At 34.7% G+C, this 12,987-nt stretch overlaps 1 protein-coding gene across 7 annotated transcripts in view; it reads left to right on the top strand.

Annotated features, from left to right (window-relative positions):
• Positions 1–12,987, top strand: part of MAN2A1 (mannosidase alpha class 2A member 1) — a 126,664-nt gene that overhangs the window by 62,563 nt on the left and 51,114 nt on the right. For all 7 annotated transcript variants that reach the window (XR_012626951.1, XR_012626953.1, XR_012626950.1 and 4 more), the window contains exon 12: positions 149–216. Coding sequence is in view for 3 of the 7 variants with exons in the window: in XM_074854983.1 (XP_074711084.1) it covers positions 149–216 (68 nt within the window). In the remaining 4 variants the exon portion in view is untranslated. The remainder of the gene's footprint in view (positions 1–148; positions 217–12,987) is intronic.

Here is a 12,987-nt window from a genome sequence, read left to right as displayed (position 1 = left end):
TTGTGGTTCATCCTGTGTAACATGCTAAAATAGGCTCTGTTTATGGTATGGCTAGCATGATTTTGTACCTCATAAATTTCATATAATAGATAAAGTTCATATATGTTCAGTTGTATTCAAAAGCAAATTCAAAGGTGTTCTCTTGTAGGATGATGTTCAGTCTTTCCAAGATTCTTTGCCGCGCAAGACAGTTATAAAGCTGACATCACAACCAAGGTAAATAATCTATGTATTACTTAGTGTCTGCTAGTGTTTAGCAATGTATGTATTTTCACTACATAGTAAGTTTTTATGCCATTTCATTTTTTTAACTTTCACTTTTAAAAAGGTAAAACTTTTTAAAAAATTTTTTAAAAAGTGAACTAGTACTCTGGCATATTATGCTAATACTATTATGTCTAGTTAAAAGAGGTCGTGTCACTTTAAAACTATAGACCTTTTTCACATACCACTAATTCAGCTGCAGTAAGCAAAGTTGTCTGTTTACTTTGTGCTTTTACAGCATTGTAATCCTTAATAAATTATGATTGAGTAGAAGTGTAGTAGAAGCAGTAGAAAATTCTGATTAAATGTAGTTACAGCTGGTTCAATAAACACTGTGAGCAAAACCTTAGTTTTTGTAAAGCCTAAAAATCACAATATATAAATGCTGGACTGTCTTTAAAATTCAAGTAGAAAATAAACTAGGACACTGTTTTTTCTTAACTCCAAGTTCCCATTGTAATAAGAGGGCTTCCTTTATTTATATGTAGTTCCAGAGTATTCAGTTGAAACTGACATCCTGCTATCCTCATGAACATTCAGTATCCAACCTGAAATAATTTAAAAATTCATTAAGAGTCAACTAATCCAAATGAAATGAAGAAGACATATGGATATGAGAGATGCTATGTGTGTAAATCGAGTAACACAAGGTTTCTGCGTACAGAAGATTTAAGATTCATTTAAAAAGTAGTGAATGCTATTTTTGCTGATGCTAGTATTTAATTTCTCTAGTTCTAGCAAGTGACAAGCTAATAAAACTTGCTTTATTCACAAAGGTGTCAGACTATTCAGCATGCTAACTGCTAGTGTTAAAGTTCTAATTGGATTCTTTGAAAAAATGAGCAAAGTTTGGTCCTTATGAACTTTTGGGGGAAGCTGTCTTCAGTCCTCTAAAGTTAAATGTATGTAATGTGTGTGTATATGTAGCTTTAATACAAGCTTGTCTCTAGAGCAGTCATGTAGACATACATACTATTTTTTTTTAGATAGGACTTTTATTCTCTTACTGGAGTGCTAGGTAGGTGCTAACAGATTATCTTAAACTTGTCCAAAATGATCAAAACCTCCAGTGCCTAGCTATTTATTTAACTAAAATCTTTTAACTTTTTCAAAATATCCCCTCAGATATCTTCACTGGGAGAGGTTTGTATATATTGTATATAAACACTTGGTTGGAGGCAAGTTACATGTAGACTTTCTTTGCCATTTGAGGATAGCTTTAATGCTTTTGCTTTCCTTACCTAGGTTAGCTGTTGAAATTTTCCCCATGCCCCTTCCATCCCCTGATATGCCTTTTGTTTGCATCCACTGTGCCACTTATCTCTCTGCATAGTATGCTAAGTAAGTTTTTCTATTTTGGTGTTTATGCATTTCAGGCATTTGCTTTTTTTTCCTCTTAGTTGTATATTAAGTAGAGATACATGTCAAGCTTTTTTATTTTAAAATTAATATTATCCTAGCAGCCTTTTGCTGCTGTTCTCTAAACTTGTCTTAACTTACTATGAAGATAACATGGGTAGATAATTGCTGATTTTAACCTATCTGGTATTGTGAAGATACCATACAGTCATATAAGATGCAGTTCATGTTCCAGAGACTGTGTAATCAGAATTATGGGAGATAGAATTAAAAAAAAAAACATGAAGGAGAAGAGAAGGAAAAGGATTACAAGGGAATATTGATATTGCTGCTTGAGAACCTGTTTTTTGTAAAGACTTCCTGTTTGGAAACACTTTGAAAGCAATGCTTAAGTGCACACTACTTCATGGTTCCTTTGTTGTTAGAATTTTCATTTGAATATCTGTATTTTCTCTTATAAAAATGAGCTTAGTCTTTCTAGGCTTCTAACTTTATCTCTAATTGTAGTCTGAATCTCCACTAACATTATTACCATTGTGAAAAGTGGTCTGTAATCTGAGACAGTAACTTTTGCTTAAATCTAGTATGTGAATATTATGACCGTGCATCTGAATTTTCTAGATAACCAGTAAAGATGTGAAATGTTAATCTTGTTAGAATCTTAAAATCAACTTGATAAATCTATCATTAAGGATTACTGTGCTTAATAAACTTTAGTTTGAAGCTTATAAGACAGTAACTGGTTATTTCAAATTTTGAGGCATCAGTAGATTGTAAATACTGATTCTTATCATAACTTTTATTATTTGGCTATTCTCTATTCATAAGTCAATCTCTGTTCTTGTCTGTAGCATGCAGTCTCTAGATTTCTTCCTGTTAATGGGTTCTAATATACCATCATGTGGGATAGAAATTAAGTCAATGTAACTGGCAAGGTGTTACTTTTCTTAAGTGGACTGAATACTTAGCTTTTTGTAGTTTTTCATTTCCATGTCAAGATTTTCAAAACCAGCTGTATTTTAAATTGTTTATTCTTATAAAAGTTTGATTCATATCACCTAGAAATTTAGAGGAACACTAATGATGGGAAGCTTATAAGATAATGGGTTTTTTAACCTGATTATTCAAACATTTCTTACTTTACTGAGTTGATACTGTCAAGCTCAAATCTAACCTACTTTTCAACAGGAAAGTAGTTGGTAGTATGCTTTCGTGTCTCAGCCTTCCTTTTTGATGTTTTTTTTAGTCAAGTGTTCTCTTTGTTGCTTGTCAAAGTTGTAGTCATTAGTGAAAGCTGATCAGACAGACTGTACAGGAGAGCTAGTACAACTCGATTACATGGAAAAGAAGAAAAGAGGAGGGAAAAAAAAAATCTACCAGTAGTCATTGTTCTAGTACGAAGTAGCTCCAGACTGTTGTGTAGTTGAAGTATCTTTCAGACCGTTTCGAAGTAGGTACCACTTTTATTATATTTGGTATTGTTTTCCCTCACACCTATGCATCTCTTCTCTGTAGTGCTCTGTTGCGATCTTGTTTATGAATCTGTAGTTTTATAAAAAATAGTAATGTCTTAATTTCAATGAAATAGGTATGTATTTTAAATACTATTGTGAGTCTGCCACCTTAGAACAACTAAGTGATCTTACAATCAGGCTTTTGAGTACTGAAGTTATGGCATATTTAATTACACTAAACCCCTTTTAACTGATAGATGAAATTGCATGCTTTTTTAAAGATTGTAACTTCCCGCTGTAAAACATAGCTTTCACAAGATAATACCCAACTAGAAAGGGAATTACTTTTATCTTGTTCTGAAATTAACAATTATTACACTGTGTCTTGGATACAAAGCCTACAAGCATGCTGATAAATTGAACGCTGCATAATGCTGCAGGGATGCTGCCCTGTCCTTTGATATAATCATTGTGTCTTGGAAAGAGTCTGCCAGATGTCATACTTGCTCTCGCTAGACTTGGAGAGGAGCGGTATACTTGAGTTTGAACCTCTTGCCATCCAATTTAAGCTGTTGGCTGTTGATGAAGGGTATGTTGACAGTGTGAGCAGGAAGATTTCCTAGATATTCCTATCTAGAGTGTTTCCTGGAGACAGCATTGCAGGGCGAGGTGATACATGACCGAATAACTGAATTTGTTGTCTGTACCAAGTTGGATTTTGTAGTAGTGTTGTTTGGTGCAACATGGTTAACCTAGGAGTGAACGAGACCTAACAGTATCAATCATGCTTTTTTCCACCCACCCTCCCTTTTTTTTTTTTTTCCACTCTGAACCTTCATGTACCTATCTGGGAAGTTTAAGTACTAAGCTCCATGGCGTTCTACAAGCATGGTGTAAGGCATCCCATCTGAACTGATGGTACCATGATAGTGAAAGATTTTTAAAATTAGGATTTAGAATTATTTTTAGTGTTAAACCAACAATATTTATAACTTTCCCACAAACTTTTTGTCATCTGATCGTGGAGAAACAGTATGGTATCTTTCTTATCAGGCTAGTTTAATAGCTTAGCAGACATATTTTCCACTAGTTGAAGTATTCAGGTTGCCTGGGGGATTAATTCTGAGTAGGATACACTATAATCAATGATTTATTCAAAGATCTGTCAAAGCACCAAGCAGTTTAGTGACATCCACCTTATAAAAGAAAGTTTCATTTTTCTAAATAGAGGATACAAAATAGGGGCTATTATCCTTACTTTGATACTTGTGAGCAGGTTTTGGTATAAGTTTGTAACTAACAAAGTTTTGGTGTAAGTTTTGTTCATCGTTAGGTCCAAAATTTGTCATCTTTTCTGAGAAAGAAAATTCTGATTTACCGTTAAGATTTTGCAGGTTGGTTACCTTTCCAAAAATTCACTTAGGTACATCCACTGCTTTTTCAACACAGCACTGTAATGTAGAAACTAAAGCTATGTTATTATATTTAATGTGTGATAAAGAACTCTAGGCAGAGCAGTGTGTATGTTACTGCATTTGGTTGGAAGATGACAGCAAAGATTACTTGCCTGAGAAGGTGTGGTGGTTTGACCTTGGTTAAATGCCAGGTACCCACCAAGTCGCTCTATCACTTCCCCCCCCTTCCCCTTTTTTCTCAACAGGGCAAAGAGGGGAAAGAAAATAAGATAGGAAAAAAAACAACCCTTGTGGGTAAAACAACAGCAGTTTTAATATAAGCAAAGCGAAGCAAAGGTCCATGCGCGGAAGCAAAAAAAAAAGAAAACAGATTTATTCTCTACTTCCCATGAACAGGCGATGTCGGCCCTTCTCAGGAAGCAGGGCTCCAATACACGTAGTGGTTGCCTCGGAGGACCAAGGGTGACCCCACCCCCTTCCTCCTTTCTCCCAGCTTTATACTGAGCAGACGTCATATGGTCTGGAATATCCCTTTGGTCAGTTCGGGTCAGCTGTCCTGGTTGTGTCCCCTCCCAAGATCTTGCCCACCCTGTTCCACTGGCGGCGGGGGGAAATGTCAGAAAGAGCCTTGGTGCTGTGTAAGCACTACTCAGCAGTAGCCACAACACCAGGGTGCTATCAACACCCTGCCAGCTCCCAACATAAAACACAGCACCATGAGGGCTGCTACAGGGGAAAACCAATTCTGGCTCAGCCAGACCCGGTACAGAAGGAAACTTTGTTGGTATGATATGCCGAAAGGGAAAGCTGTCCTGATGATATGAAGCAATTAATTAAAGCTTCACACCAAAAGAACTGTATCTTTCTGAGTTCAGAAATTGACTGGATTGGGGTAATGTTTTAATAATCTCATTTGGCAATTTTAGCTTTGGTGGTGGGTTTTTTTATTGGTTTTTTTTGACCTGTGTTGACCATGTTGATCCAATCAATCTAAATAGTTGTCCAATGTAGTTACAGGGAGAGGGTGCTCTGACAGCATTTGACTTTTTAATAACAAATTTTAATTACCTGTTATGCTTGTATGAGTTCTGAGGCATATGTATTCCTAGTTATATGCTGAAACAGTTTAAAAAAAAAAAGACAGTTGAAACAAGGGTATTTTCAATTGTCAATGCGGAGAAAAAATGTTTAAAAAAACCCAAGAAAGAATACAGCAACATTTAAAATTAGGCCAGAAATATTTGTGGCAGTTCATGCATTGTTAATAAGTACACTTGTTCCCCATGGTTAAAAAAACAAAACAAACAAACAAAACTCTTAACCAAACCAATAGTTCTAGTTTTTTATTGGATGAAATAGTGATAGCAATATGCACAACCTTGTTATGTTTTTATTAAAGTGAAACCTCTGTATTGGTGGCTTTAAGGGAGGTGCACAGGATGATTTGTCATTCAATTAAGCCTTAAGATTCTCTTCTTCTGTTAAGAAACAACACTTAATTAAGCACTTGTATTCTCAGCACAGTAGTGCAAGTAGTTCAAAAATCAGAAAAACCTTTGAAATTATATGTGGGGAGCTGTACTTTTAGTTTCCAATACCCTGGCTGCTTAGGCTTGAATACAGACTAACTATTGTTTAAAAATTATTTTGAAGTGTTAATCTCAGTGTTCAGCTGCCTGATCAGTTTACTAGATTTCAGATGGGATGAGCATGTTCTGTTTGTAGTAAATTCAAGGTCATTTTGACTAAATTGAATGGGTATTTAAAAAGCATTCTCCCTCTTGATTTTCACGATGGAAAAGCTGTTGCAAAGGCAATGAAATGCTTGGCTGACACGGGGTAACTCAAGCATATGAATCCTGAAACATCAGTTAGTGTGAACTGGAAATAAATATTTCAGTAAAAATCATTCTGGTAAAAGTGGTGACTTCAAAATGAACAAAAACAAAAGCAAGATATATTCATTCTGCTTTATAGGTGGAAGTTAGCTGTGCAGCTATCTTTATGACCAAAACTGGCAGATTCTGACTTGACGTCTAATTGGAAGAGGAAGTGAGGGGTGCAGAAGTATTCACAGCACCTAAATCTCTTAATTTCCACTCTTTCTGTAAGGTCATAGCAGTTTTTCAGAGATTTGCATTTTTATTGTGCAAGTTTTCTACTTGTGTTAATTACACTACATGCAGGCTTATCTCAGAATTGATTCCCTGTGCTGACAGTTGACATTTCAGTAAAAGTTTATATGGGAAATCTGAAAACAAAACAACAAATAAGCTAAGGGATGAGAGTCTGTTTTGGTGTTAGAGATTAAAACCAAACTGTGGTTCATTTTTGAGTTACTACAAATTTTCTTTGTTAAGAAGAAAAAAGCAGCTTTGATTTGCATTTAAGTGCACACCAAAGCTTTCTGTGGAATCAATCTTTAGTTTTAAAAATCCAGTTTTGACTGTCATGCTTCTGAATTCAGGTTGTTCTAAGAGTTGTTAAACTTAAAACTTCCAAACTTTTATTACTTTTTCAGTGCATAAAAATTCGTATAAATCAAACTCTTCTCAGTTTTTTGGTCTGTCTTATTGTTGATAAATTAGTGATGGTCTGTTCTAAATATTTTTGTTTACTGACTGTCTTTGAAGTTGCAAAATTAAATGAGTAAATAACTTGATACAGTTTGTAGTGTTTGTAAAATCTTTGCAGCTTCTTGAAACTGCACAAATTTAGGATTTCTGGTACAATAGACAGAATTTGAACAGTTTTTTGGGGGGTTGCAGTACCAGTGCAATCAAATTTTGAAGGTGTTTGATGCTTCAGCTGCAATAAATAAATCATAACATAAAATGAAAAATCCCAAATTAGGAGTTGCAAAAAATTTCTGTGTTCCTCTGAAAGCACTGTAATGGAAGTGTCATATGAAATGCAGAAAGAATAGGATAACTAAACATATTTAGTGGAGGAAAAGAACCTGTGTTTGTTCTTCAAAAACAAAAAGTGACCATTATGAAATAATATGCTAGTAAGAAACCTGAATATAACTGAAGGATCTGCATTGTGTGCATGAACTTATTGAAGCAGTTTTGGAAGTAGAAGATACATATTTTCAGTATATTAGTATATTTGTGTATTATTTCTTTATTTTTCAGGCACTGGCCCCTTCAGCCTTTTACTGGAGTTGCTTTGAGGCAATACTGTAGTTAGTCCAAGGCTCTCAAGGCACAGACTGAAGTGATATGGCATATTTAAATTCTTTCTGCTCTTCTGAACCAGATGTTTTTTTCCCTTCTAAATGCAGATTTATAAAGCCTGCACTACAAGAGGAACAAGGAAAGGATTTTAGTGAAGGTACTTCCCGATCCTGAAAAAGTCAGGGGGCTTCAAGCCCATCTTGGACTTCAGAACACCTCACAACTTTGTGGTAAAAGAAAAATTTAAAATAGTGCCTTTGGACTTAATCCTTTTATCCTTAATTGGAGAGTAGTTATGTGCTCCAGATTAGGATATGTGTGCCACTACAATTCATCCAAATCATAGGAAGTGTGTGCATCCAGCATATGTAGTAGGTACATAATATTTTAAAAGTCTTGTCTTAGGTTGATGTTCGGTTTTTGTGTTCTCAAAATTTATAGTTCTTGCTGTGCTGTTGTCTGTGTTTGTGAATGCTGTTTTCTTGAGGGTGTTCCATGGCGTGTTCTTGAGAAATCCACACAAAGGTCCTGTTTCCTGTGAGAGTAGAGAAATGAAATATGTGCCTATCATCTGCCTAATTCTCTGCCTTTTGCATGAGCAATGGATATTATAAAGGTATATCTGTAGAGTTATAAAGAGAATTCATAGGAATGTGTGTGTGAGAGTTCTCTCACCTTTATTAACAAATGTAAGTTTTACTTTGGGTTTGTGATTAGGAAGAGGATTTCTGGAGTGATTCATAATTCTGAAATATCAAACTAAGATAGTGGAACTTTTTTTTTTAGAGCACAGTATCATTGTTTTTAATTATTTGCATGTTACCCAGAACTGTCAGCCATTACTGCTTTTAGAAAGAAGGTGTAATTTTCACAATATAGCTCTATTTCTAAACTACACATTTAACATCCTCTTCAAATGCTGTTATAGCATAATTCTATTTTGTGTTAGTTAACACTCAACTCTTGTGAATTTACTTATTTATAGTATCTCTTTTATTTTGTGATGTCACCTGTTTGATTTTGTAATGAAAAGCTGATCTGTACATAATACATTCTGTTTCTACCTTTGTTTTTATATCATATGAAAGCAACACAAATTTATGTTGTGTGGTTGTAGTTTCAAATTCTTCTGGAGAATTTTTTTCATAAACTAGAAAAGAGGTCTTATTTAGGAAGAGGCAAAAATCTTAATATTTGTTCATACATGGTAATATTTGAGTATATATATTCAAGGTTAATACTCTATAATAAACAGATTAATTGGATTATGAGTTGCTGATTAGATGTAAATTGGGGGGTTTTTTGTTGCATCTGTGACAGTATTGATAGTCCCAAATTAGGATTCTTAAATTTACAAGAAGTTTAGCTGGATGTGATGCAGAGGACCATGTTAGCATTATCTATCTTACCCAGTTAAGTAAGTTGAAAAAATCTCCTTAGAGTTTATTCAGTCAATGAAAAGCACCTTGGGAAGGTATCAGAATCTCCTTTTGAGGAGAACTTGCTTTTCTCTGACTATATAGAAGAGCACTTTTGCTTAACTTGAATTTTTAAACCACTCATATTCCCACTTCCCCAAATTTCATATTTACATCTGACAGTATATCAGACACTGCAGCTCTTTAATTTTAATGTATTCCTCACAAAGGACATTTCTATTTAATTAATTGTCTAGGATTGTATGGTTATAAACTTTAATGGTTTCAGCATCTACTGTATCTCAGAGGAGGTGTACATTACATCTGTAGCAATTTACAATAGTTTCAATAATTAGCTGTGTTGATTAAGTTTAAAGGACACTTTCACTGTAATTTCATTTGGTGCTCTGGACTTAACTTGGTATAGCTTTTTGTCAAAGTTCATGCACATAATGTGCAGATTAAATTTTAAAAAACCCACTAACCCAAACAGGAATATTAAAGTAGATCTGATCCCCTTTCTTTAAAACTGGAAAACAAAAAAGCAGATGTGTCATTGTGTTTTAGTTCACACTTTCTTTTAATTTGTAGTCAGTTTGTTGTAAATAGACTTTTGCCAGTGTTACCTTCACTACTTAACAGACAGATTTTCTTGTTTCCTAGCTATTACTTAAATGTTTGTTGATAAATATTGGATATCATGTATTATTCAACTTATATTCTTGGGTATCCATGTGAGCAGGGTGGAGATTTTTGTGCAAAATGAGGCCAGAAACAACCAAGAAATTCTTTAGTTCAGATCATAAAATCACAAAGTTTCTTCTGTTTCTATCAATCGTGCTAATACAGTAGAACATAAATAAATTATGAAATTTGAAGTCATACTAGGAAAAAACACTATATAGGATTAGAATTAAAACTGTCTTGGTAAACTGGAGTCAATATTTCACAGTCAAAGAATGAAATGAAGTAGTCAAGTGCAAGTATTACACACCACATGAAAAATATTGTGAAGACTAACCAAGTAGGCATTGTTGAAGCAGAAAAAGGCATTTCAGACGATCAGATTGAGAGAGTTACTGGTATGGTGTCAGAGGCAATTTTGCTTTTGAATGATTTAAATGGAAATGTTCTGTGTAAAACACAGCTGAGATAGTGTGCTATACTCACTAGTGATGAAGGCTTTTATCAAAAATATAGTGTCTAGTTTTTGAAAACACACTTTGAGTGATGAGACTTTGAGAAGGCTTACCAGGAAAACAAATAGTTTTAAGCTGAAGAAAGCAACCAAAGAATGTTGAAAGAGTATCACCTGATTAGTTTGAAAAGTCTGATAATGAGGAACATAAATGTATAAATACATACACGTTTGTTACAAAGACCATTGGTTGTGTTACTCTTACAGTGGAAAAAGGAAGACAGAATTGGAAGAAATTTGTTTAATGTAAATTAATTAAAAATTTAATTGTATATTAGCAAAATGGGTGCTTGAGCTGCAGAACAGTATAAACAGTTTTGGACATCTTCAAGAATAGGGATTGCAGCATTTGTCAAAGGGTGTCCTACTGAATTCTCACGCTGGTTAAGAGGTCAAACTACAGCAACCTTCTAGTCCACTGTTTTCTTCTGTCTCTTGAATTTAGTCTTGAGAGTGATAGCAAACCACTTTATTTTGCAGTACCCAGCATGGCCTAATGTTATAGGCTAGTCTGCTTTGTACATACTGTCTTTTATTTGACCAACTGAAATAAATCACAACAGTGGACTGATGTCCTGTGTTTGTCTGGGATAGAGTTAATTTTTCTTCTTAGTAGCTAGAATAAATAGTGCTATGTTTTGGATTCAGTATGGGATTTGGTATGAGAAGAATGTTGATAATACACTGGTGTTTACAGTTGTTGCTAAGAGATCAACAACTCTTCAACTCCCCAAGTCCTGTCCAGGTACAGGTATGCAAGAAGCTGAGAGGGGGCACAGCCAGAGCATCAGAACCAAATTAGCCAGTGGAATATTCCATATCATCATGCTCAGTATATAAAGGAGGGGTGGCTGGAAAGGAGGGGGTTCTCTCTCACTTCCAGGATTGTGATTGTGGGATCTTGGTATTTCGGGCTAACTGGCTGGGAATGGACTGGGTATCAGTTGGTGGGTGGTGAGCAATTGCATTGTGCATTACCTGTTTATTCTTTCTATTATTGTTATTTGTTTATTGTATTACAATTACTAAATTATTTTTTTTATCTCAATCTGTGAGTCCGCCTTTATCCCTCCAATTCTTTCCCTCATACCCTGGGTGGGGGGATGGTAAGCGAGCAGCTGTGTGGTGTTTGGGTGCTGGCTGAGTTCAAACCACGACAACTCATTTGAGGCATACAAGACCTTCCAGTGACCTGAAATGTTACCTGATGTTTGTGTGAGAACTAGTTGCTCTAATGAGAAAACAGTTCTGTTTACAACTGCTGTCTCTAATACACAAGCAGAGTATTTTATGCTCAGTTTGTCATACAGGCAAAACGAGTTTCCTGTGTAAGATAAAAAGGGGTTTTTTTCCTCTGACAGTTGTTATTTTGGCACTTGGCAGATCTGCTATAAAAGGAAGTGTGTCTCTGTATTTTTTTTTTAGGAAAACTGTCTGAGTGCTGGGTGTTTTAACTGTGTTACACATTAAATGTTTTCAGAGTAACAAATTTATTTTAGTGGGTTTTTTTTACTGTGGGTAAGTTAGGCTTTTGATGAGGTGGGAAGTGTTGAGTAGAGTGGTAACTGCTTACATTAGTAGCAACAGATCAGTTCTCTATAGGAATGCAAAGGTCAAGATATTTCCTAATACTGAAAAATTCTGGATTTTCCTTCTGCCTCTTCACCCCCACCCCACCATATACATAACATATAAGGTATATGTGTCTGTATGGATACAGTTATATTTATAAAAGAAATATCCTAGATCTCTAATATCATATTTCTGTAAACTAGTTGGTATGATTTGACTTGAAAGTGTATTTTCCCTTCTGGAAAAAACACACAACTGATGCAGAATTATTCCATCCTATGGGTATTACTGCTTTTGCTTCCTTTCTGAATATGAACTAGGAAGAAAATTGTTTTTGGATTATCGGACAAGTATCCATGCATGTCTATTGAAAAATACATTGAATAATTCCTCAGGGTCTTATGGACTTTTAAACTCAAAATTAACTGGCAAAGCAATTTCCACATTCTTTGTTTCCTTCTTTTCTGATAGGGTTTGCCACTATTAAAAGAAAGTTGTGAGCCAAGTATCACTGATATACTTCAAGATACACAGGGTTTAGAGTTCAGTGTTTTGTATAATGTGTGTTAGAAAAAGTATAATTTGGATTAAATCAGCAAAACTTTTTACATTTCAGAAATAAATATTCATGTGGCAGAGAATGAAATGAAGACAGTTTTTTAAAAACACCTGCAGAGCCACATTTTCTTTAAAACAAGTGAGTCAGACTTGCATACCTTCAGAAACTGAATTGGTTACATGATTTTTGTGTGTGAGATTTTGAATTACTTTGTCCATAGCTTTCTCTGTTTCTTAACTTTTTTGCTGAATGAGTTTTGAATAGGACTGAAAGGTACCTTGAAATGCCATGAAACATATAGTTTCTAAAGCTCAATTTAGTAGCTGATAGAAAAGTTGTAAAAAAAAATTCATCTGTTGTCATGATCATGAGCCTGCACAGTTGACTTTTGATTAGTCTTGTTCCTAAAGGAATATTTAGAATGTGGGTTTGAGATACTAGAAAATGTCTAATTTCTGTAGAACCAGAGGAGCAGCATGACCAGATGATTTCAGATGATATCCTGAATCCCTTTTTAAAAAAAAACGTTGATTAAAGGACAATTCAAGTTGTGTATATATAGCATTTAT

The sequence above is a fragment of the Strix uralensis genome, chromosome Z (assembly GCF_047716275.1).
Source record: "Strix uralensis isolate ZFMK-TIS-50842 chromosome Z, bStrUra1, whole genome shotgun sequence".
Taxonomy (NCBI): domain Eukaryota; kingdom Metazoa; phylum Chordata; class Aves; order Strigiformes; family Strigidae; genus Strix; species Strix uralensis.
Note: the sequence above shows the minus strand (reverse complement) of the source record. Positions and strands in the feature narration are given on the sequence as shown.